This window comes from Geotrypetes seraphini, chromosome 3 (assembly GCF_902459505.1).
Source record: "Geotrypetes seraphini chromosome 3, aGeoSer1.1, whole genome shotgun sequence".
In the NCBI taxonomy this organism is placed as follows: Eukaryota; Metazoa; Chordata; class Amphibia; order Gymnophiona; family Dermophiidae; genus Geotrypetes; species Geotrypetes seraphini.
In genome coordinates this window covers 283,646,499-283,672,956 of record NC_047086.1, presented here as the reverse complement: position 1 = coordinate 283,672,956, position 26,458 = coordinate 283,646,499, and the positions used below count along the sequence as shown (strand labels likewise).

Sequence of the window (26,458 nt, the reverse complement as noted above, 5' to 3'; positions counted from 1 at the left end):
CATATATGCGTGATGTAGGCTATTGCAAACTTTCTGAAAGTGTTAAAGTGATGATGCACTTTTAAAGTTTCCGTACCGGGGCTCCGTCAGTGACGTCACCCATGTGTGAAAATATATGCCTGCTGTCCCTGGATAACACCTATTAAAGGTAAGTAACCGTGCTTTATCTCCCTCCTTTACAAAGCCGCGCTAGCATTTTTAGATCCGGCTAAATGGAAAACATAAGAACATAAGAATAGCCTTACTGGGTTAGACCAATGGCCCATCAAGCCCAGTAGCCCATTCTCACGGTGGCCAATCCAGGTCACTAGTACTTGGCTAAAACCCAATGAGTAGCAATATTCCAATGAGTAGCAATATTCCAGGGCAAGCAGTGTCTTCCCCCATGTCTTTCTCAATAACAGACTATGGATTTTTCCTCCAGGAACTTGTCCAAACCTTCCTTAAAACCAGCTACGCTATCCGCTCTTACTACATCCTCTGGCAACACATTCCAGAGCTTAACTATTCTCTGAATGAAAAAAATTCCTTCCTATTGGTTTTAAAAGTATTTCCCTGTAACTTCATCAAGTGTCCCCTAGTCTTTGTAATTTTTGACAGAGTGAAAAATCAATCCACTTGTACCCATTCTACTCCACTCAAGATTTTGTAGACTTCAATCATATCTCCCCTCAGCCGTCTCTTTTCCAAGCTGAAGAGCCCTAACCGTTCTAGGTCTTTCCTCATATGAGTTCCATCCCCTTTACCATCTTGGTCTTGGTTCACTAGGTCAAAGGCTGCAGAGAAGTCCTAAGAGAAGAGAACATCAGTTCCTCTGCCAAAGTTCAGCCTTACAAAATCAGAAGAAGCCAAAAGGATAGTTTTATAATATAGGATGCATTAAATCTGGTTTGCCTTGGATGAAGTGTTACTAGTGTCCAGTAGGAACAGAAAATATTTCAAACATTTTAGTGTCACTTTTTCATACCATTGTTTGTTTTCTCAAAGGTTTTCCCTAGACCAGGGGTAGGGAACTCCGGTCCTCGAGAGCTGTATTCTAGTCGGGTTTTCAGGATTTCCCCAATGAATATGCAGGAGATCTATTTGCATGCACTGCTTTCAATGCATATCATTGGGGAATCCTGAAAACCCGACTGGAATACGGCTCTCAAGGACCGGAGTTCCCTACCCCTGCCCTAGACCCTCGCATTTCTATCTGAATTTTTTTGTTTTTCAGAAACAAGCAAAAACACTTGCTGAACAAAAAAGGTTTCCTTTCGCTACTGAGAATGAGAATGCCAATGAAGAACTAGGTGAGCTATTCATTGCGGTTTATACATTTTTCATCAAGAAAGCATAGTCAGGTTGTCTTGTGAAAAAGCTTTAATGAGAGATTTTATTGCTGGTTATGGATTTCTCTATGTAGTCTGTTACATTTGCCAAATAAAATACTGTAAATTGATAGAAATATACATTTCCAATGTATAGTTAAAAACTAAAATGGAATTTTGGAACAGACAGCTGAAGAAAGTGATGTATATAATCTGTTTGACAGAACCCATTTGCATGATCTGAAAAAGTTCTTGCTAAGTAATGAGATCGAAGGCAATGTTACACAAAGCTAGCTGATGCCCCTAGGCAAAACTTCAAGAAAATCAGAAGAAATACTCTTAGCAGAGAAAGAATAGCAAAGGAACACCAGAGAATGGGCATTATTATATTCTACTCCTATCCCCCCCCCCCCCCCCACTGGCTTCTATTAGGGTATAGCATATGGTCTCAAACTCGCGGCTTCTATTAGGGTATAGCATAATGGTCTCAAACTCGTGGCCCACCAGGTACTATTTTGAGGCCCTCGGCATGTTTATCATAATCACAAAAGTAAAATAAAAGCTTCTTTATCATATGTCTCTTTAGTTATAAATTCCAAAAGGAAAGATTTATAAGCTATAAAGAGTTTTACTTCATGCAAAGTTGTCATTTCTTTAATAAGACATTAACTGTTTTTTTCTGAGGCCCTCCAAGTACCTACAAATCCAAAATGTGGCCCTGCAAAGGGCTTGAGTTTGAGACCACTGGTATAGCAGCACTGGTGTACCTTAGATTTTACCTCAAGAGGATTCTTCAGCCTTGTTTCCATTACATCCATAAATGATACAAATCTTCCTACTGTACCAAACATAGCCATACTTCTAAACATAAAAAATAAAGCATGCATTAAGCAAGACTTTGTATACAGCTGGAACTGTGCCCTCCCTATTGTGTTCAAAACACTGAGTTCTGACTCATAAAGTCTGTTGCTCCAATTCCCTCAGTTCTTTGGACACTGACAAATTGCTTTATCCATTAGTTATATAGCAAGAAAACAGCTTGAACAATTCAGAGGATCTGGTTTCAGCATCTCTTCATATGTCTTTTCCTGAAAGCCAAATTCAGCAGTCAAAGGAATCAACAGCTGTCTTCCCACTGCAACTTCTTGCTCCATACTGGTCAACCTTTGGAGAAGATTTAAGCAAAGCATACAATGCCCTCTACAGTGCAAGCATTAGTAATAAATTTTAGAGACTGAGATCATATTCCCACAACCCTGTCTGAGGAGCGAGGTTCACTACTGCTATTGAACTAATCTATTTGGAGATGTTGCTTCCTACTACTACTACTATTCAGTTCATAGCAGTCTAAGCTGATCAGACTCTTCCGGGGTTTAGTAGGGGAAAAATAGTCTGAACCATCCTATCCCCACCCATTTGCTACCACCACTGCCAAAAGTAGACTTCCTATCTGAAGACTTGACTTACTTCAGATTCCTTCATTAGCTTACCATCAGTTATCATTCTGGGTGCCTTTTAAAATACTTGACACCCTCAAGTTGGTATTTTAATGGATGCGCAAAATACTTTTTTTCCAGTCCTCCTGCTGCAAAGCAGCTAGAAAGTAATTACATGATACCTTATCACTTTCTCATTGTTAATCAGCAATGAAAAGGTCAGTGGGCTATTGTTACATCCCAGTGCATCCCCTGGAAAAGGTAAATGACTTTTGATTGAAAAAGAGTCATGTTAAAATCTTGGGTTTGCAGCCCACCAGTTTCAACTGTTGTTGTAATACTATGACTACCTATAAGGAAAAGCCAATCCACCTTGCTTCCATAATTAAGATTTAATGCTAAAAAATGCAGTCATGCACTTGAGTAGCAAAAATCCAAGGGAATGGTATAGTACAAAAGAAGAGTGGGGCTTGGAGGTGATTGTATCTGGTGATCTTAAGGTGAAGGTCAAAACCAGGATGTTGCTCAGATTTGCTGCACTTGTGTTCTTTCTTCCCCCTTTCCCCTGATTATTCCAGAAAAATATGAAAAATCCCTGAATTGGCAGACATCTTCCTTGTTTTCTCCACCAGTAATTCTCATCTCCCCCCTCCCCACACACACATGTTCTTCCAGAGTAGCAGATGCCCCTTTTTTCCTGAGCATACCATTACACCTCTAGAGCAGTGTTCTTCAACCTTTTGACACCTATGGACCAGTGGAAATAAAATAATTATTTTGTGGACTGGCACCGGTCTGCGGACCGGCAGTTGAAGAACACTGGACTAAGTCGTGCCTATCTCTACCCAATCTCTGCCCCAGACCCCGCCCCCATAATAATACTAATTGTAACACCATTTTTTCCATTCATTTTTCATATATACACACACACAATATAATCGTATTAACAACACATAATGGTTAGCCACAAAATTAAAATACACAAAGCACACTATATGCTTTTCAACATTCCTTCCTACCAGAAAACAGATAACCCCATGCAAATGCAGGACCAAAAACTAAAGTACTAATATTTACAAATTAACCCTAAGATGCAAGACTCTGCAAGCAAAGAAACAAATGCATTTCTTCCTGAAGAGACAGCAGATGTAAATCAATCACTAAATAAAAAAGTAAAAGTATTCCCCCTACCGTTGTTGTCTCTCTCCCTCCATGCTGTGCCTTGCCTTCTGGCCTGCCCCCTGGTGTTATCTTCGGGCCGGTCCATGGTGCGATCAATGCAGTGTCTTCGGGCCGGCTCTCTGAGTGCTGCATTGCACAAAGCTGTGGGCAGCAGCTCCTCGTGCACGTCCCACACCTCATCTGGAAGCCTTCCTTCTGACGTTGCAACGTCAGAGAGAAGGCTTCTGATTCAGGTGCAGGACGCGCGTAGGAGCCTTTTCCCATGGCTTTGTGCACTGCAGCACTCAGAGCCGGCCCGAAGACACTGCATTGATTGCACCATGGACCGGCAGCTGAAGAACACTGTCTTGGGCCTGATGGATGTGCTGGCCCTGTGGACTGGCAGAAAATTTCTGGGAACCGGCACCAGTCCACGGACCAGTGGTTGAAGAACACTGCTCTAGAGTAATTCCCCCAACTTAGCACTGTGTACTGATGCACCTTCTTGTCCAATTTCTCTTGACTAAATTGTAAGCTTTTTGAGTAGGGACTTTCTTTTCTATATTTTGATGATCAGTGCTGCATATGTCTAGTAGTGCTATAGAAATTAGTAGTAGTAGTAGAGCAGCTCATCTCTTTACACCATTCTCAGAGTGAATGATCCCTTATCCTTCCTGCTGCCTGGATTTTCTTACTTTCCTAAGCTCAGCTCCTGGTTTCTTCCTCCTTTTCCTAAGAACTGATGGCAATAGGGTGTTCCCTTAGATTTCAACCTTCTTAAAATTACAGGGGCTTGTGTCTGCAAGGGGGTAAATTCTTCTCTTGACTTCACTGACCATCACTGAACAGCGTTCCAGGAGAAGGGCTGGGCAAGGATTTGGGTTTCTCCACTTAGTGTATAAAGGATTTGCCAAAGTGAGAATGTCTAGCCAATTCTGGCAAACTTGACAGGTCTGGAAAGAAGATTGACGCAAAGGGTTGTAGGGGGAGAGGAAGAAATTAATCAAAATGTTGGTTGGGAGGAACAGGAGCTTAAAAAGGACTGATGTATGGAAGAAGGAGAGAGGGCTTGTATATGAAGATAATAGCACAGAAAATTAACAAACCAGAGAAGCTATGAAAGGAGAGAAAATATTGCTGGAAGAAGCATGGCGGGGAAGGGATGGTAGAATAAAGGAAGAGGTGGAGATTGTTTGGTGTGATGAAGGGACAAGGAGACAGAATTAAACATGAATGGTGGATGAAAAAGAAGGGAGAAACTACGGTAGTTATACTGATCATAAAGAAGGAAGGTGAGAGGAAACGAGCAAAGAGTGGTTTTAAGAAAAATAAAACAGACTGAGAAGGAAAAATCCTCAAGCATAGATATTTGGGGGGAAAAAAGAACTCCCAATTAAAATTTCTTTGATTAGTTAAGTTTATTTACTTGTTCTTTACATATCATCTAATCATGCATTTTTTAATGGATATAACTTATGGGCAGACTGGATAGACCGTTCAGGTCTTTATCTGCCGTCATGTACTATGTTACTATGTTGCATATGATTTTGATTTAGAAATTCTGTTTTGTTAGCAATTGGATATGTGCTGATCAGCAATGGACTGTATGAAGAAGCAATACAACATTTTTCTTCAATGCTGCAGGTAATTTTAAATACAAGCAAAGAAGGACCAGTGTTCCACAGACAAAATTGTGGTACAAAAACACAGAGGAACAAAAGTCTCTGGATGTCCAGGAGAAATTATTTATTCAAAACAATCAGTTTAAAATCAAGATAAAAGCAACCTCTGGTTGAATTAGGTACAGATTGTGTCCAAATGAGGTTTTACTTTCGCTTGGAAGGTGGGCTCTTAACACGATTCATCGCCAAAGTTTATCTGAGGCATTAGGTGCCACACATTGTGTCAATCAAATTAGGACCCCTGAGGAAGGCTGGTTTCTCACTGAAGCACGGACCATGTAGGGTCCGAGTCTCACTTTTTGTGAGACTTTGTACCATCAGTGACGCAATCTGTACCTAATTCATCCAGAGGTTGCTTTTATCTTGATTTTAAACTAATTGTTTTGAATAAATCATTTCTCCTGGACATCCAGAGACTTGTGTTCCTCTCAGTAATTTTAAATATATATATTATAGTTGTGTGTGTATATAGGGGGGGTTAATTTCAAAGGCGTGTTTGTGGGTAAGGTGATATGTGAAGAAATGGCTCGTTAAAAAAAAAATTGCCCACTATATATCTTGAGTAAAGTTAAGGATATACTTACTATCTGTATATGCTTATGTTTTTAGCTGCTGTTTGAAAAGATGATCTGAGAATGGGGTTGGGGAGCAGTTTGCACTTGGAGAACACATTTAATTTTCAGAAGTATGTTAACAAATAGCAGGTGTAATTGTGACTGCATGGACTTCCCTGAAGTAATGTTCAAATTAAAAAGTATGTGCCTGCTTCTGTTTTGAAAATCTGCACAATGAAAAATACTTGCATGCTTGTTCATGCACAGAGTTATAAAAATTAGTTCTCAAAATCATCAGTGGTTGCAGAATAAGTTCCTTTCTTAAAAAAAATTAACAATAATCTATTTGATATTTTTTGTGTTAAAAAACTGGGGTAAGAAGCAGCACTCTATCTGGAATTGCATGAAACTGTGACTGGGTAATGCATAGAGTCTATAACTTAACTCTAAATTCTGTTACATCCCTTCCAGATTCCATACTCTAGATCACATGTGTCAAACACAAGGCCTGCGGGCCGAATCTGGCCCGCCTGGCTGTCTTATGCGGCCCGCAGTGACTGTGCGTCTGATACTACCACCTCCCCACCGCTGAAATTTAAAATCTTCGGGCAACTGATGTGAAGCCAGCTTCCCGCTGTTGTTCTGCCCCAGAAGTGTTCTTTCTTCAGGGTCCTGTCTATGCGGGAAAAGGAAATGCTACAGAAAGAACAGGAGGCTGGCTTCGTGTCAGCTGCCTGAAGATTTTAAATTTCAGCGGTGGAGAAAGTAGTAGGGGGGAGTCGAGAATTGGAGACAAGTTGTACTGTAGGATCCAGCTGAGAGGGGAGGGCTGGGTTGGGAATGAGGAAAGGACATGCTGCATTGGCTGCGGGTAGGGAAAGCAAGAAGGACAGATGCTGTGTGGGTTGGAAGGAGGTTGGGAAGGACAGAGGCTGCATGGGCTGGGGGTTAGGAAGGGAGGGAAAGAGATGCTGCTGATGGGTGAGAGAAGATAAAAAGAAAATTCTTGGACATAGGTGTGTGGACATAAGTGTGCATGTGTTTTTAACAACGTAGTGTCATCTTCAAATAAGTTAAATAGCACTGGTCCCAATACAGATCCCTGTGGCACTACATTATTTTCCTTCCTCTGTTGAGAAAAATGGTCATTTAAACCTACCTTCTGTTTTCTGATCAGAGTCCTATCTAAATTGCTAGAACCAGCCTCTTTGAACATTTTGATTCACTCCCTTGTGATCTCTTGTATAGATTATTGCAATGCCCTTTAAAAAGTCATAACAAAAAAAGAAATTAGAAGACTTCAGATAGTACAGAATACTGCAGTAAAAATCATATTTAATGCAAAAAAAATGACCATGTTACTCCCCTTTTACATAAAGCTCACTGTTTACCAGTAGAACACAGATTCACCTATAAAATACTTCTGTTAACTTAAAAAATCTGACAAAATAACCAACCAGAATAAATTAATAATCTTCTTATCCCACATAACTCTTCTAAGACCCTTTGATCATCAACCCAAAATCTTCTCTCTGTTCCATCACTAAAGTACATAAACACAATGAGATCTTCCATTTTTTCCGTGTCTGCTCTTTCTCTTTGGAATAGCATCCAAGCTTATTTATGCGAAGAATCAATTCTTAATCAATTCAAGACAAAGCTAAAGGCATTTCTTTTCATTGATGCCTTTGAGATTTAACTGCCCTTTTAAGGGCGACCTAGAATGATTTTATTTCTACTTCCCCTCCTACTGTTTTTCCCCCTAAATTGTTATCTTTTAAAATTGTAGTTCATGCCCATTATCTTCTTATTTCCACTCGTTATGGTTTTAAGTCTCCAAAACTCTTTGTCGTCCGTTTTCTTAAATTTGTATTTTAGCTATTGTATGCTTTTATGATTTTGTACACTGCCTAGAAGGCTGATTAAGCGGTATAAGAAATTTTAATTAAACTTGAAACTTGATCTGAACATTGCCTCCTATCCCATGACTCTTTCATTTTCTCAGGAGCCTCTCATGATGAACTTTGTCATAAACTTTCTGAAAATCTAGATACACTACATCAACCAGCTCATCTTTATCCACGTGTGTATTAGAGAGTTGCGCGGAGACAGAAATCCCATCCGTCCCCACCCGTCCCTGTGAGGACTCCCACCCGTCCCCGCGAGGAATCCCTCCGTCCCCACCCGTCCCCGCGAGGAATCCCTCTGTCCCCACCCGTCCCCTCGAGGAATCCCCTCTGTCCCCGCCCGTCCCCGTAAGGAATCCCCTCCATCCCCGCGAGGAATCTCCTACATCCCCGTCAGTCCCTATAAACTTCAGAAATAGTTATTTCATTTAATTATGCTACTGAATTAGAGGCTCTGGTAGAAACCCGTTTACAAAGTATGTATTCTTCCCAATTAATATTTCCAAATTAATAAAGTCTTTTTGCTTACTTTTAAATGGGTTTCTACCAGAGCCTCTAATGTTTATAAATTTTTATCAACACAACTAATATACTATTTTATCCTGAAGCAAAAAAAAAAAAAAAGAATTTTTTTTCTACCTTTATTGCCTGGTTTCTGCTTTCCTCATGTTCTCATTCAATTCCTTCCATCCACTGTCTCTCTTCTCTCTGCGTCTTCCATTTGCTCTGTTACTGTGCCTCTCCCTTTCTCCCCCCTTCCAAATTGGTCTGGCACCCATCTTCTTCCCTCCGCTCCCCACATAGTCTGGCATCTCTGTCTTCTTCCTTGCCAGCGTCTTCTCCCCATTCTCTCTTCCCCATGTCCTGTCAGCATCCTTCTCCCCCCTCTGTCTTCCCCATGTGCTTTCAGCGTCCTTCTCCATCCCTCCGTCTTCCCCATGTCCTTTCAGCGTCCTTTTCCACCCCTCCATCTTCCCCATGTCCTTTCAGCGTCCTTCTCCACCCCTCCGTCTTCCCCATGTCCTTTCAGCGTCCTTCTCCACCCCTCTGTCTTCCCCATGTCCTTTCAGCGTCCTTCTCCACCCCTCCGTCTTCCCCATGTCCTTTCAGCGTCCTTCTCCACCCCTCCGTCTTACCCATGTCCCTTAAGCGTCCTTCTCCACCCCTCCGTCTTACCCATGTCCCTTAAGCGTCCTTCTCCACCCCTCTGTCTTACCCATGTCCCTTAAGCGTCCTACTCCACCCCTCTGTCTTACCCATGTCCCTTAAGCGTCCTACTCCACCCCTCCGTCTTACCCATGTCCCTTAAGCGTCCTACTCCACCCCTCCGTCTTACCCATGTCCCTTAAGCGTCCTTCTCCACCCCTCCGTCTTACCCATGTCCCTTAAGCGTCCTTCTCCACCCCTCCGTCTTACCCATGTCCCTTAAGCGCCCTTCTCCACCCCTCCGTCTTACCCATGTCCCTTAAGCGCCCTTCTCCACCCCTCCGTCTTACCCATGTCCCTTAAGCGCCCTTCTCCACCCCTCCGTCTTACCCATGTCCCTTAAGCGTCTTTCCTTCTCCACTCCACCTTTCCTCCCTATCTCCCTCCCTTCCCCTTACCTTTGTGGTGCTTCCCCACCCGACCGACAACAGAACAGGCCCAGTCCGACAAACCTCCCTGCCCTGTAGCCGCGAATCTAAATTACCTTCTTACAGCAGCTGGAGTTTTGAAGCTGCTGTAAGAAGGTAATTTAGATTCGCGGCTACAGGGCAGGGAGGTTTGTCGGCCGGGCCTGTTGTCGGTTGGTTGGGGGAAGCGCCACAAAGGTAAGGGGACCTGGCCGGCTGTGCACCCCCCCATGGCTGCACCCGGGGCAGATCTCCCCCCCCCCCCTTTGGTATGCCACTGCCTTTTCCCTACCTGCCTTGCCGCACACAGCCGACCGGAAGTCTTCCCGATGTCAGCGCTGACATCGGGGAAGACTTCCGATTGGCTATGTGTGCTGCAGCAGGGCAGACAGGAAATGGAAGACGAGCCTCGCAGCAGGGCAGGTAGGAAAATCAGATGAGCCTCGCATTGAACCCCACGGGATCCCCGAGAGCACGAGGGGCGTCCCCACGGGATCCCCCTGACCCTAGGGAGCGTCCCCATGGGATCCCCATGACCCGAAGGGGGAACCCGCGGGATCCCTGCGGGTCCCCGTTCCCGTGCAGCTCTCTAGTGTGTATTCACACCTTCAAAGAAGTCAAGCAAAAGAAGTCGAGCAAATTGGTGAGGCAAAACCTCCCTTGGCTGAACCCATACTGATTGCATTCCATTAAATCATGTTTGTCTATGTGTTCCACAATTTTAGTTTGTATAATTGTTTCCACTATTTTGCCTGGCACAGAAGTCAGGCTTACCGGTATGAAATTTACGATTTTAGCAACAGGTTACAGATCGCTAACACCAAATCAGCAGTTTCATGTTTGAGTTCTTTCAGTACCCTGGGATGTATACTGTCTGGTACAGGTGATTTATCACTCTTTAACTTGTCAGTTTGACTTAGTATATCTTCCAGGCTCACAGAGATTTCTTTCAATTCTTCTGTATCATCACCCTTGAAAACCATTTCTGATTCTGGTAGATCTTTTGCATCTTCTTCCGTAGAGCCCAAAGCAAATAATTCATTCATTCTTTCCAATATGACCTTATCCTCCCTGAGCCCCCTTTTTGCTGCTTGATCATCCAATGGTTCCATGGATTCCCTCACAGGTATTCTGCTTCTGATGTACCTAAAAAAATAGTTACTATGAGTTTTTATCTCTTTGGCAAGTTTCTTTTCATATTCTTTTTAAGCTTTCTTTATCAATGCTTTGCATCTAACTTGTCAATGCTTATATCTCTTCTTATTTTCTCCATTTGAATTCTTTTTGCATTCTTTAAAGGATTTTTTGTTGTTGCTGCTTTAATAGCTTCGTTCACTTTACCTTTTAATCATGCTGGCTCTCATTTTCTCTTTTCTCTTTTTTTTTTAATTTTTTTTATTCATTTTTGAATTCTTACAACAAGTGAATTAAACATAATACAAACAATTTTCACATATCACTTGTATTTACAAACAAATAGTCTTGTAAGATAAAATAAATACCACCCTTTTTATCAATATTCCTAATTCCATATGATATACATTTCCCACCCCATCCCCACATATCTGCTATCCATGTGCTAAGATATCTGATTATTAGAGTAATTAGTCAATGGTTCCCATATTTTTTAAAAATTATGAAGATTCCCTTGTTGTAACGCTAACACCTTTTCCATCTTATATATGTGACAAACTGAATTCCACCAAAATGTATAATTTAATTTAGTATAATCTTTCCAATTTTGAGTAATTTGTTGCATGGCGACTCCTGTCAATATTAATAATAACTTGTTATTATTTGCAGAAATTGGACTCTGAGTTCTCATTGCTGTACCAAATAATATAGTGTCATATGTGAGTCCTACATGGTTTTCTAATAATTTATTAATTTGGGGCCAAATTAGTTTCCAAAAAGCATTTACACAGGGACAAAAAAAAATTAAATGATCTAACGTCCCAACTTCTAATCTACAATGCCAGCATCTATTGGATCTAGTGCTATCTATCTTTTGTAAACGTGTAGGGGTCCATAAAACTCGATGTAACAAAAACATCCACGTTTGACTCATAGATGCTGACTTTGTAGACCTTAATCTCCAGGACCAAAATCGTGGCCATTGAGACGCAGAAATTGTCTGTCCAATCTCAATACTCCAAATATCCCTAAGTCCAGTTTTCTTTTTTTTATTTAAAAATCCATATGACAATTTATACCATTTTGAGGCTTGGTGTCTCAAAAAATCCGCCTGAAAACAGAGAACCTGCAAGCTATATTGAGTATTAAGACCCTTCCATTCAGGGAACCCTACCTGAATAGCCTGCTTCAATTGCATCCATTTAAAATATTGTGTTTTATTTAAGCCAAATTTATGTTGCAATTGTGAAAAACCAAGCAGTGATCCTTCTGAAATGACATCATTCAATGTCTGTATACCTGCAATTATCCATTGATCTTAAATCCGCCAATCTTGATCCTGGAGTTTACCCAAATGGATTGATTTAATGATTTAGCAATTGGATCTGGTGATAAATTACTAATATATCTTAAGGTCTTCCAAGTATCAAGTAAAATTCTATTATCTTTGTATTTCCTAGGCAATTTTATACTAACTACATGTTCTAAATGTAATTGGAACAGGAGCCGCCATTCTAAATATAACCAATCAGGTACATTCTCCATGAGATCTGGGAGGATCCAATATATACCCTGTCTTAGAATATAGGCTTGATGGTACCTATAAAAATTTGGAAAATTTACCTCTCCCTCCATAATTGTTCTTTGTAATGATGCTAAAGCAATTCTGGGTCTTTTCCCAAACCAAACAAATTTTGTAAGAACATTGTTTAACTTTTTATAAAATGACCCCTAAAAAATATTGGTATCATACTCATTTGATAACAAACCACAGGCAATATCATCATTTTCTTTTCACTTTTGTTAATACTTGGAATGCATCTGGTCTGGGCTTTCACATCTGGTTTACAGTTCTAACTTTCGGCTAGCTTTAGGAAATATTTGAAAGCCCATATTTTCCAGCAAGCATTTGGGGTCCCACTGCTAGAAAGATAGAACAATAGGGAAAGGGGGCTATTGTATAGTACAGAGATTGTGTATAAAGATTTTATTATATTTACCTATGGTTTTTTTTTTAATTGAAATGCTTTTGGGGTTACTGTCCTGTTGAAATGGAGTTCTTTCTGTTTCTTTGTATTTGCTTTTGATTATATACTGCTGGAGTTGCCATTTGGTAACAAGGTGGTATATTAAGTTTAATAAGTCAATAAACCTGTAAACCTAATCTGTTATAGAATACTAGAATAAATCTGCATTTACAAACCAGCTTTTAGATTCAACCATTTAATGGATGTTAGTAAACATATGGAACTTACATAATTCTGTAAGGCTTGTGACCTGCCCATGGTTAGCCGATTCTGCACCCCCCCATTTGTATATGCTCCTTTTGTAGTTGTATGCTAAAGCAGTTAGGCATTATTCTAAAAAGTAGCCCCTAAGTGCATTTATGGACATAACTGCTGTTTACCCCTATTTTGGCTGTTTTAGCACCAAAAGTTATGCACCAAATTGGCAATGTCTGGCAGACAGACTAAATTGGATCCTGCAGCTTGACTAGTCTCTGTACAGAGGCGGCTCAGATCTTTCAAGAGTGGAGCACAACCTTGGCAGTCTAGTCTTAGATGCCTTTCTCCTTTACTGGGGGGTGAGCGCCATCTGTATGTGTATTCTTTGATGCCTCTTATACTGAAAAATATTATGAAACTCAAACACAACTGAGGAACCATTATTCTGATTACATTTTATTGGCCAAGGCAGACATGATTCCCACTTCTTTTGGAGCTTGCCTCCAGGTATCCATGAAGCTCAAAGTGCTTTCCAACTCCTTACTCAGAATAGGGAATCCTTTCTACATCCTGACCTCCAGTTTAAGCCATGAGTGCTGGGGTTTGAGAGAATAATGGTAGATTCTCTCAACCTGCCGAAAGATGTGTCTCGGGTTCTGTTAACTTCTAGAAGAGATTCTGCTAGGTCATACGGATTGAAATGTGTTTGCAGTCTGATTTACGGGCAGGACCCTAAATCATTTTTCCTGACCCACACAATAAACTGCTTGAATACTTTCTACACTTGTCAATCGGGTCTCAAAACAACTCCATTAGGGGTGCAGAACAGTGTTCTTCAACTGCTGGTCTGTGGACTGTTGCCAGTCTGCAAAAATTTCCTGCCAGTTCGTGAAGAATTCGGGTCCCCTCCACAAACTGTACACTGGGCAGGAAGAGAGGCTCCGTTGCCGGTGTCAGCTGACTTGCAACTTCCTGTTGCTGGCGCATATGCTGGGACTCCTGCCGCGCATGCCTTCGCCGGGATTTCTGCTGCTTATTCCTCCTGCCTTTATCTTGTCTCCCCACTCCCGGAAGCGGCAGCTCTGTGTGCTTTTAACTTCAGCACAGAGCTACCGCTTGCAGTAGTTTAGCCGTGATTTCATGAGGCAGCCTCGGGGCCTTTGCTAGGTTGGTCTGCCTTGCATCATCAAAGTGGGCTGGCCTAGGAAAGGCCCCGAGGCTGCCTGATGAAACCGCATCTAAACTACTGCTAGCGGAAGCTCTGTGGCGAAGTTAAAGTACACAGAGCTGCCGCTAGGCTAGAGAGAGGAAAAATATGCTGGCGAGGGAATGGAGAAGGGGTTCTCCTGGACAGGGGAGGAGGGAAGGGAGAAGGGAAGAGAGTTACTATTGGATAAAGGGAGGAGGAAAGGGAGAAGGGGTACTACTAGACACGGGAGGAGGAAAATATGAAGGAAGCAGCTGGCAGGGAGATTAGAGGAGGGAGAAGGGATCAGGATGGAATGGAGAGATCAGATGAGGGAAAGGGGAGAGACAGAGGAATGAGAAAGTAGAGAGAGATTGATGCTGGGGTCAGCAGAGAAATAAGGAGAGAGGGACAAAGATGCTAGATCTGGTGTAGGAGAGATAAAAATGAAGAGAGCAGAATGAATCATGTAAAAGGAAAGAGGGTCGCAGGCTGGATGGAGAGGGGCATAGAAAGAAGGCAGTTATCATATGGAAGGGAGAGAGGGCAGACAGTGGATGGAAGATGCTGGATTGAAGAGACAGGACAGACGCTAGAAGGAAGAGAGTGATAAGACGATGAAAGCAGAAGCCAGAGACAACAAAAGGTAGAAAAAATAATTTTATTTTTATTTTGTGATTAGAATATATCAGATTTGAAATATGCATCCTTCTAGAGCTGGTGTTAGACATAAACTGGGGACTGCAAAGCCCAGGCAGTGCTTCTTTAGCTTCCAGCTGGCTTAGGGCTCTTTCTGACCAGGGGCAGTTGCCCTAGTTGCACTCCCCTTACACTATTCCTGTCATGGGTGACTGCGGTATTCTGTTAGCATGATATTTCTGTGTAGCATTCTGTAATAATTTGGCTTATTCAGTTTTCTTGATAGTAGATATATGTGAAGGGGAGGGGAGACAGGGGTTTTGTTGATCCTTGCTCTGTATTATTTGTATTTATAAAATGACAATTCTACAGAATATTGTTTCTTTTTATACTTTAATAAAATACGTTCAATATAAAATCGTAACTATCTGTGAAGCTTGTGTGGATGGGATCAGATGGTTTGCAGGGACCAAGCTCGCAGGGACGGGATGGAGATGGTTTTTAAAAAAAATTTCATTCTTAGTAGTTTGCTGGTCCACAAAATAATTCTTTTATTTCCGCTGGTCCATTGGTGTAAAAAGATTGAAGAACACTGGTGTAGAAGATTAAGCTATCTTCACTCAGACTTTAGTTTTTCACTTCATGGAGACCTTGCTTCTATTGAAGCCCCCATAAAGCTTCCTGCAGTGTCATGGGATAAGTGTCATCTTAATCCAGCTGTTCATAGCTCCTTTTGAGCCATTTGATACCTCCCACCTGAAATACGTGACCTGGAAGACTATTTTTGTGGTGGTCAAGTTCAGTGAGCTCCAGGCTTAGTGTAACTGACTTACACTAAGTTTTTCCACAGTAAAGTGGTCTTGTGCACATACCCTAAGCTCCTTCCAAAGGTAGTATCATAATTTCCTAATAAACAGTCAATTGTTCTATCAGCATTTTTCTCTAGACCTTATGCCCACAAAGGTAAGAGAGCCTTGGCCTTCTATCTGGTGTGAAAGTCCTCCTAGCTTTTGTTTCTTTTGACCCAAAAGGGATGGGGGATTGCCATTGCCAAGCACACTCTTAATTGGTTAGCAGATTTCATTTTCTTTACTTATGCACTGACTTAGCTATCTTAAGATAGTGCTGCAATGGCTTATAATGTTAAAACTATGGCTGTTTCGGTACCCCACTTGAGATCAACCTCCATGGAGGAAATACATGCTCATGCACGGTGCAAAGTTCTAAAAAGTTGTAGTTTACAGGCTGATGGAGCATTCCTGTGCAGGCTGCATTGGGAAAAATTGCTCAAATGTAACTATTTATCTTGCTGTCCTCAGAGAGTACCTGCTACAATATTTTCTTGCACAAGATTCCTGCAGACTAAGAGATCATTTGCATTGGTAGTAAGGTTGTGTGAGAGAGATGCCATTAGTACATTAGCTCTGTTAAGATGTTCTTGTAAAATTAACCACTTTCCATTTTTGTTATGATTAGGAAGATCCAGGTATTGTTGGTGCAATCTATGGTCGAGGTATAGCATATGGAAAAAAAGGACTGCATGTAAGTATGTGAAAGGCAATTCTATAACTGGGTGCACATATTTAAGCGCCCTTTGCACATGTAAATTTATAGAATACTAATACTTTACATATGTAAGTGTATACTTAAGACACTGCTTTCATGGGTAAGTGCTGTTCTGTTACAGCATATGTAAATGGCATAGTGCATAAATGCAAAAGGGTGTGCATATGGATAGAACATGGGTGAGGTTCCCATTTGTGTGCATAACTTACAGAATATCTCATAGAACATTTATCATGTATTTTTACAGTAATCCCCTGAATATACATGCATGAATTTCCCTACTTGGTTTAGTTTGCTGATATTTTCCTTGTTTCAACAATCTGTATAAGAAAAAAAGGTATGAAATGCTTCATGGGACATCAGAGATTTTCAGTAGAAACATAGAAAATGACGGCAGAAAAGGGCCACGGCTCATCTAGTCTGCCCACACTAATGGCCCACCCCCTAACTACCTCCATGAAGAGATCCCACATGCCAATCCCATCTTTTCTTAAAATCTGGCACGCTGCTGGCCTCAATTACCTGTTGTGGAAGATTATTCCAGCGGTCAACCACCCTTTCGGTGAAGAAATATTTTCTGGTGTCGCCATGAAATTTCCCACCCCTGATTTTCAACGGATGCCCTCTTGTTGCCTTGGGTCCTTTAAGGAAAAAGAGATCCTCTTCCACCTCGATACGCCCCTTGACATATTTGAACATCTCGATCATGTCTCCCCTCTCTCTGCGTTCCTCGAGTGAGTACAGCTGCAACTTACCCAGTCGTTCCTCATACGGGAGATCCTTGAGTCCTGAGACCATCCTGGTGGCCATTCGCTGAACCGACTCAACTCTCCGTACATCTTTTTGATAATGTGGCCTCCAGAATTGTACACAGTATTCCAGATGGGGTCTCACCATGGATCTGTACAACGGCATTATGACCTCGGGCTTACGGCTGACGAAACTTCTATGGATACAGCCCATGATTTGTCTAGCCCTGGATGAAGCTTTCTCCACTTGATTGGCAGTCTTCATGTCTTCGCTAATAATCACCCCAAGTCACGTTCTGCTACAGTCCTTGCTAGGATCTCACCATTTAGGGTGTAAGTCCTGCATGGATTTTTGCCGCCAAGGTGTATGACCTTGCATTTTTTGGCATTGAAACTTAGTTGCCAAGTCTTTGATCAATGCTCCAGCAGGAGTAGATCCTGCGTCATACTGTCGGGCATTGAGCTTTTGTCGGGCACTGTGCTTTCATCTGTTGTGCGGTTGCCTACTATGTTGCATAGTTTGGCATCATCGGCGAATAATGTAATTTTACCTCGAAGCCCCTCAGCCAAGTCTCTTACGAAGATGTTAAAAAGGATCGGGCCCAAGACCGAGCCCTGCGGCACTCCGCTGATCACCTCCGTTGTATCGGAGAAGGTACCGTTTACCACTACCCTCTGAAGTCTACCTCTAAGCCAGTACCCTAACCCATGCGGTTAATGTTTCACCCAGTCCCATCGAACTCATCTTGCTCAATAACCTGCGGTGTGGGACGCTATCAAACGCTTTGCTGAAGTCCAAGTACACGATGTCCAGGGATTCCCCTATATCCAGCTTTCTTGTTACCCGGTTAAAGAAGCTGATCAGATTTGATTGCCAGGACCTTCCCTTCGTAAAACCATGTTGATGGGGATCTTGTAGATTCTCCTCGTTCAGGATCGTATCCAATTGGCATTTGATTAGTGTTTCCATAAGTTTACTCACTATCGATGTGAGACTCACCGGTCTATAATTCTCAGCCTCCGTCCTGCATCCCTTTTTGTGGAGTGGAATGATGTTAGCCATTTTCCAATCCAACGGGACTCTTCCTGTACTTAGGGAAAGATTGAAGAGCGTGGATAACGGTTCCGCCAGGACGTGACTCAACTCCTGAGCACCCTGGAGTGTAGTTTGTCCGGTCCCATAGCTTTTTTCACCTTGAGTCTGAACAGTGGGGAAGAAGAGGCCATGCTGAGGGAGGAAAGCTGGACTCAGATTACAGGACCCTGGAGGATTGATACTGTGACTCCTCCAGCCATTGAACTGAAGAACTGGTATGCAGCCCTGGAAGTGGAGGAGATGAGAGCATGCCAGGGATAGGAAGGACCAAAGCTTGAGATCCCTAAAGTATGCTGCACATCTATGTTGGCATTAATGATACTGCTAGCTACCCCTCCAAACTTATCAAAAATGACTTTGTGGCTCTGGGAGAGAAGGTGAAGGAATCGGGTGCACAGGTGGTATTCTCATCGATCCTCTTTATTGAGGTTAAAGGCCCAGGCAAAGAAGCTCACATTCTGGAGATGAATGCATGTCTGTGTGGATGGTGTCATCAAGAGCATTTTGGTTTCCTGGATGATTTTCCAAGGGCTGCTTTCTCTGCGAGTTCTTTTCCTGTGCCTGCCCCATTTCTGCAAGCTCCATCCTCATCTGCACAAGCCTCAAACACTTTAAAATCATAAGTGTTCGAGGCTTGTACGGTTAAGGCAGAGCTTATAGGAATGGGACAGGGACAGTGACAAAACTCACGGGGACGGGATGGGGAAATTAAGTTCCTGCGGGGTGAGTAGTGGCACTGGCTGGCTGGTAGGGGGGCGCTATAATGCGTTAATGGAATAGTGTGTAAGACATGTTTAGAGTATGTTCTACATATGACACCTGCTTTTTGTATGGTTCTGGGTAAATTTAGTTAGATGCAAGCATATGTGTTAACAGTTAAGGCCACGCCCAATAGAAACTTATGAAAAGTTGGTACACAAATATAAACAATCTGAATATGGATTGCAGCCAAGGCCAGAAAAACACTACAGATTAATATTAAGGAAAAGCATAATATTCTCTTTATGTATTTTGCTGAATTAAGCCAGATAATGGAGGAAACCAGATAGAGCTATAGAAGTATTAAGAACTCCATCTTGTATTAATGACTCCATTTTGGTTTTCTGTTGTTCTTTGTGTCTCTACTTGGTGTTAAACATACTGAAGTTTCCCCGCTTAAGGAAGGCCTGGATTCTTTTGTTCTTTGTGTGGACTGCCATGCCCAGGGGGAATAAGAGAAACCTCATGGCCTATGTATTAACAGATGGTCCTGGCATTTCAATGCTGGGTAAAGAATAATCTTTTTTATATGTTTTAAAGGATTATGAGATGTGAATGAGATATGAGTATTGCTTGTGTATGAATGTTTGGGATCCCAGAATGTGTTTGATTGTGTGTGAATTTTGGGTGTGTCTTTACATATGAAATGTGCATATAAATTACTATAAAATTTTAGGTTTTGAAAATTCCGGAGGCAACATATGGAAATGGTTAAGTTAAAGCCAGGGACACTGTTACCATGGAAATACCAGTCTTTGAGAGGCCCAGTATAGGAATTCTCATTAAGGGGGGCTCAAGCACAGAAAAACCCCAGGCTGTCAGTGTTTCAAGCAAAAGGGTCAGAGGATTGTTTTGATTTAAACTTTTAAAGAATACGGGGAGAGGAAGTTTTCTTTGAGTATATTATAATGTTTATGCATATTCAGAAATTGATGTAAACAAAAATATGATTTGTAAAACTTTTTTGAGCTTGTAACTATGTAAAAGGAATTTCTTTGTTCAAAAACCTAAGGACAGCTCTGTTGGCTGATTGGTCGATGAGGAGTGATGTCATACTGGTCAGTGTGAAGGTATAAAGGAACGCACCAGTATAGACTCTTTGAGACCATGCCTTAAGAACATAAGAAGTTGCCTCCACTGGGTCAGACCAGAGGTCCATCGCGCCCAGCGGTCTGCTCCCGCGGCGGCCCATCAGGCCTATGACCTGTGAAGTGGTCCCTGACTATTCCTTTAACCTACCTCTACTTCTATCTGTACCCCTCAATCCCCTTATCCTTTAGGAACCTATCTAAACCTTCCTTGAACCCCTGTAGCGTGCTCTGGCCTATCACAACCTCCGGAAGCACGTTCCATGTGTCCACCACCCTCTGGGTAAAAAAGAACTTCCCAGCGTTTGTTCTAAACCTGTCCCCTTTCAATTTCTATGAGTGTCCCTCTGTACTTGTGGTTCCCCACAGTCTGAAGAATCTGTCCCTGTCTACCTTCTCTATGCCCTTCTATCATGTCTCCTCTAAGTCTCTGCTTTTCCAGGGAGAATAGCCCCAGCATTTCCAACCTGTCAGCGTATGAAAAGTTTTCCATACCTTTTATCAGTTTAGTCGCTCTTCTCTGAACTCCCTCAAGTACTGCCATGTCCTTCTTGAGGTACGGCGACCAGTACTGGACACAGTACTCCAGATATGGGTGCACCATTGCACGATACAACGGCATGATGACTTCCTTCGTCCTGGTCGTGATACCCAACATTCTGTTTGCTTTCTATGAGGCTGTCGCACACTGTGCTGATGCTTTCAATGTTGTGTCTACCATCACCCCCAGGTCTCGTTCAAGGTTGCTTACCCCTAGCATTGATCCCCCCATTTTGTAGCTGAATGGGTTCTTTTTCCCTACATGCATGACCTTGCATTTCTCTATGTTAAAGCTCATTTGCCACTTTTTTGTCCACTCTTCCAGCCTCGTTAGGTCCCTTTGCAGGTCTTCGCAGTCTTCCGCGGTTCTAACCCTGCTGCAGAGTTTGGTGTCATCCACAAATTTAATAACCTCACATTTTGTTCCTGTCTCCAGGTCGTTAATAAATATATTGAACAGGAGAGGTTCAGATTCCACGCCTGAAGGGTCTCCACTACACATATGCCTTCTGAGACAAGAATTATGATTAATATTAATAAATAATATTGGATTGGGTAATATATGTGCAATTGCCATTATTCCTAAACACCTAAGAGCGAGGTTGGCGCAGTGCACTAATCAGGGGACGGGGACAAATTTGTCCCCATGTCATTCTCTAGTAGACACCCCTGATGGTGTGAATAACATGAGGAAGGACCTAGTGAAGCTTGAAGAATGGTCTGAAATTTGGCAGCTAAGATTTAATGCACACAGACATGCATCCATGCAGACTTAATAAGAACCCGAGGGAATGATACAGTTTAGGGGGTGAAGAACTTTTGTGCATGAAAGAGGAGCAGGACTTGGGACTGATAGTAAGTGATGATTTTAAGGTAACCAAACAGGTCGAAAAGTTGATGGCGAAAGCTAGAAGGATGCTAGGGTACATAAGGAAAGGTATGGCCAGTAGAAGATATTGATGCCCCTGTAAGACTCTGGTGAGACCTCATTTAGAATATTGTGTACAGTTCTGGAGACCACACCTTCAGAGAGATATAAATAGGATGGAGTCAATCCCCAGAGGAAGGCTACTAAAATGGTCAGTGATCTTCATCATAAGACGTATGGGAACAGGCTTAAAGATCTCAATATGTATTCTTTGAAGGACAGACGAGAGAGGGGAGATAATGGTGGAGACATTTAAATGTCTACATGGCATAAATGTGCATGAGGCGAGTCTTATTTGAAAGGAAGCACTGGAATGAGAGGGCATAGAATGAAATTAAAAGGTGGAAAGCTCAGGAGTAACCTAAGAAAATACTTTTTTACAGAAAGGGTGGTAGATGCATGGAATAAGCTCCTGATAGAGAAGGTGGTAGATAAAGAATGTCTGAATTCAAGAAAACATGGGACAGGCGCATGGGATCTCTTAGGATGAGGAGCAAATAGTGGATACTGTGAATGGGCAGACTGGATGGGCCATTTGGCCTTTATCTGCCATCATATTTCTGTGTTTCACTGACAGTATTGAATTGCAACTTTCACAAATGAAACGAGGATAGTCAGAAATGTGAATGCAGCTAGCTAATAAGGAAAGAATTGCCCATAAGAAAAAAAACAACAACCTGGTTACCAAACTCAGCTATGTCCATACATTCCTCTGGAGCTTCCAGCTCTGTAGTCTTCTGGGGTGCAGTTCCTTCCCATTCCATGGGCTCCTGGCTTGTGCCTTGCCTTTGCCTGGCCAGAAGAGTTCTATCTGTCAGGTCTTCCTGGGCTGCCTGCTTTACAGTCTTTGAGAGCTGTTTTAAGCTGTTCAAGCCACTCCCTAGCTTATGTGGCTGGAGCACAGGTTTGAGTGCTCTCTGGCTCCCTCTCAGTTCACTGGGAATATTGCTGTTTGGACTTCCTAAGGGAGCTTGCTTTCCTAACAGGCTCTGGCTCTAGGATGGGTTCTAGGTCAGGGTCAGGCTCATTCTCCTCAGGATAGGCAGCCCTGTCCTCAACAGCCTTCGAGGTTCTACCTTCAACTGGTTTCCTGCCTCGGTGAACTGATTTAGCACCTGGGTTAATCCTGCCAGGTTCATCCCTAGGGATGGAAATGTCACCACTGCATAAATGTCTCTTAAATTCATTTCCTTAAATGCCAAAAGGCTTAACAATATGATTAAGCAGAAAAAAATTATGTCATATCTTGAACAATGGAATCCAGATATCATTATGATATAGGAGACGCACTTAGACAAAACCGCCTCTGGTAAAGTACACCCAGCATGGGCGCTGCCTACGTTCTATTCCCCTGCAGTAGACAAGAAAGGAGGGGTATTAACCATCATCAGGAAAAAGCATAGTATTAATGTAATTGCTTCTTCTGCTGACCTTAATGGCAGATGGGTGAAAGTCATATTGAGCTATGCTGGCCAGAGAATTACCATATTTAATATTTATGGGCCTAACACGAATAGCCTGGATTTCTTCCAAGCAATCGCCTCCTCTGTGTTAAGACATAGATTCACATTTAGTTATAGGAGGGGGATTTCAATATGATATTAGACCCTGCTTGTGACAGAAAATCTCAATATAAATATAAAAAATAGAAATCATGTTATGCACTCCAAAACCTAATTAGCAACATTCAACTGACAGAACTGAACTCAGTCACAGTGGAGAGTAAAACTGTGACTGAGTTCAAAGAAGCGTGGGATGAACACAGAAGATTTAGAATCAGAAAATAATATTAAAGATTGAACTAGGTCAGTTACTGGGCAGACTTGTACGGTCTGCGTCTGTGTATGGCCGTTTGGAGGAGGATGGGCAGGGGAGGGCTTCAATGGCTGGGAGGGTGTAGATGGGCTGGAGTAAGTCTTAACAGAGATTTCGGCAGTTGGAACCCAAGCACAGTACCGGGTAAAGCTTTGGATTCTCGCCCAGAAATAGCTAAGAAGAAAAAAAAAAAAATTTAAATTGAATCAGGTTGGGCAGACTGGATGGACCATTCGGGTCTTTATCTGCCGTCATCTACTATGTTACTATGTATATCTGGAGATCTCTGCACATACATTTGCAGCCGATGCGAGGAGCTGGAAAGCCTGAAACTGCAAGTTCGGCTGCTGGAGGGAACTGTGATGGAACTCGAAGAACTCCTTGCCAGGAAGGAGGAAAACTGCATGCAGGAGAAGTTGCTAAGGGAGCCCGATACCAGCGAAGGGATCGTGGAACTAGAAAGATTTATCGAGGAAGCCCACCAGCAACACGTAGAGATCCCAGGGCTGGAAAGCTGTACCCAGGATACCCAGACAGAAGGCCTGGAAGAGAGGAGAGAAGACATCCATGCAAACACAGAAAAAACCGAAGATGAGGTAGGAGACATCCACACACCAGGAGAAAGGGAGAGAACACAGGAAGACGTCCTCCCATCTGAAGAGCCGAAAACTATTTCAAGAGTAGCACTGGAGGAAGAAGACTGGCTTTATACCATAGATGTGGACTTACGACCCCCGAGAAACCCCCGAATAAAGAAGATGGGGATCATCGTAGGTGACTCCATTATACGTCACGTGGACAGCCACACCGCAGGAGGAAGAGAGGACAGAATCGTCACCTGTCTGCCTGGAGCAAGAGTGAAGGATGTGGCCAACAGGATCGCCAGGATCATAGACAGCGCAGGGGGAGAGGATACTGCTGTGCTCATCCACGTGGGAACAAATGATGTGAGCGGACGGAAGTATGACAGGGAAGAGATGAAGGGCCAGCTCCGCTCACTTGGAAGACAGCTGAAGATCAGGGAGGTGAAGGTGGCCTTCTCCGAGATCCTCCCAGTACCAAGAGCGGATGGAAAGAGACAAGGGGAATTGCAAGCTATTAACGCCTGGATGAGACGATGGTGCGAAGAAGAAGGCTTTGACTTCGTGCGCAACTGGACGGCATTCTGGGGAAAAAGCAAGTACTACAGAAAGGATGGACTACACCTCAACAAGGAAGGAGCAAGAGTATTGGCAGGCAACATGAAGAAGGCCATCGAGAAGGCTTTAAACTAACAAATAGGGGAAAGCCGACAGTCGACCACCAGTCGATGGCACGGACGACAGGATGCCCCGATGAAGAAACCATGGGCTACTACTCATACACAGGAGGGGATGACCTCACAGCAAATAAGGAAGACAAGGCAGGAAGGGACAACTCAGACACAGGAGGGGATGACCGTACAGCAAACAAGGGAGACAACACTGGAGCGGTTAAGGAAACCGTGAAAGAAACAGTAGAGACAGTAAAGAGTAGGAAGTCCAAAAAGGTAACACGAAGAGAACTCAAATGTATGTATACGAATGCTAGAAGTCTAGGAAACAAAATGGGGGAACTAGAGACAATAGCAAGACAAGATAAGTTGGAAATCATTTGCATAACAGAAACATGGTGGAATGAAGAAAACAAATGGGACACAGTGCTACAGGGATACAAACTATATAGAAGAGATCGAGTAGGGCAGAAAGGTGGAGGTATTGCCCTATATGTTCAGGAAGGAGTAGAATCTGTTGAAGTGGCTACGACGGAAATGAAAGAGAAGCTAGAGTCCCTCTGGATCAAGATTCTTGGCCAAAACAGCGCAGACACAAAAATTGGCCTTTACTATCGTCCCCCAGGACAGGCGGAGGAAACTGACTCAGAAATGATAGAGGAAATCAAACAAGAATGCAAGACGGGCAATGTAATAATATTGGGAGACTTCAATTTCCCGAGGATAGACTGGAAACTAGGAACCTCCAACTGCGGCAAGGAGGCCAAGTTCCTGGAGGCGCTAGGGGATTGCTTCCTGGAACAAATGGTAAAAGAGCCGACAAGAGGCAACGCCACCCTGGACTTGGTACTAAATGGCCTCACGGGTCCGACAAAAGAAGTAGAAGTTACGGTACCGCTGGGGACGAGCGATCACAATGTGATCAGCTTTAAGCTTGACATCGGGAATAGAAAACATGTCAAAACCTTAACCAAAACCTTAAACTTTAAAAAGGGCAAATACGATCACATGAGAGCCATGGTGAAAAAACGACTCAAGAAAAAGGTGGACAAACTTGAAACGGTAGACCAGGCATGGTCCCTACTGAAAAATACTATCACAGAAGCACAAAATCTCCACATTCCGAGGATCTCCAAAGAGGAGAGAACAAAAGGTAAGGGAGAACCGGCATGGCTTACCAGACAGGTGAGGGAAGCCATAAAAGAAAAGAAGGACTCTTTCAAAAAATGGAAACACATGAAAACAACCGAAGCATGGAAAAAACATAAAGATGATCAGAAGAAATGTCACAAGGCGGTGAGGGATGCCAAAAAGGACTATGAGGAAAAAATAGCGCAAGAGGCCAAAAACTTCAAACCCTTCTTTAGATACGTGAAAGGGAAAAAACCCACAAAAGAGGCGGTGGGACCCCTGGACGACCAGGGAAGAAAAGGGTACATCAAAGAGGATAAACAAATTGCAGACAAACTAAATTCCTTCTTTGCGTCCGTCTTTACGGAGGAGGATACCGCAAAAATACCAGAAGCAGTGAAAGTGTTTAGTGGAGTAATAGAAGACAGTCTCACCACAGTTGAAGTGGAGTTGGACCAGATATACTACCAGATCGACAAACTTAAAAGTGACAAATCCCCTGGACCGGATGGAATTCACCCGAGAGTTTTAAAGGAACTGAAGGTTGAAATCGGAGAGCTATTGCAAAAACTTGCCAATCTGACAATCAGAACTGGACAGATACCAGAAGACTGGAAGATAGCGAACGTCACGCCAATTTTCAAAAAAGGATCGAGAGGGGAACCGGGCAACTACAGGCCTGTGAGC

General features: G+C 42.7%; 1 protein-coding gene across 5 annotated transcripts in view; it reads left to right on the top strand.

Moving 5' to 3' along the window:
- Nucleotides 1–26,458, top strand: part of TTC13 (tetratricopeptide repeat domain 13) — a 290,777-nt gene that overhangs the window by 34,013 nt on the left and 230,306 nt on the right. For 4 of the 5 annotated variants that reach the window (XR_004538644.1, XM_033935670.1, XM_033935672.1 and 1 more), the window contains exons 3-5: nt 1,217–1,292; nt 5,481–5,551; nt 16,324–16,389. The exons of the other annotated variant lie outside the window; for it this stretch is intronic. Coding sequence is in view for 3 of the 4 variants with exons in the window: in XM_033935670.1 (XP_033791561.1) it covers nt 1,217–1,292; nt 5,481–5,551; nt 16,324–16,389 (213 nt within the window). In the remaining variant the exon portion in view is untranslated. The remainder of the gene's footprint in view (nt 1–1,216; nt 1,293–5,480; nt 5,552–16,323; nt 16,390–26,458) is intronic. 5 annotated transcript variants of the gene reach the window in all.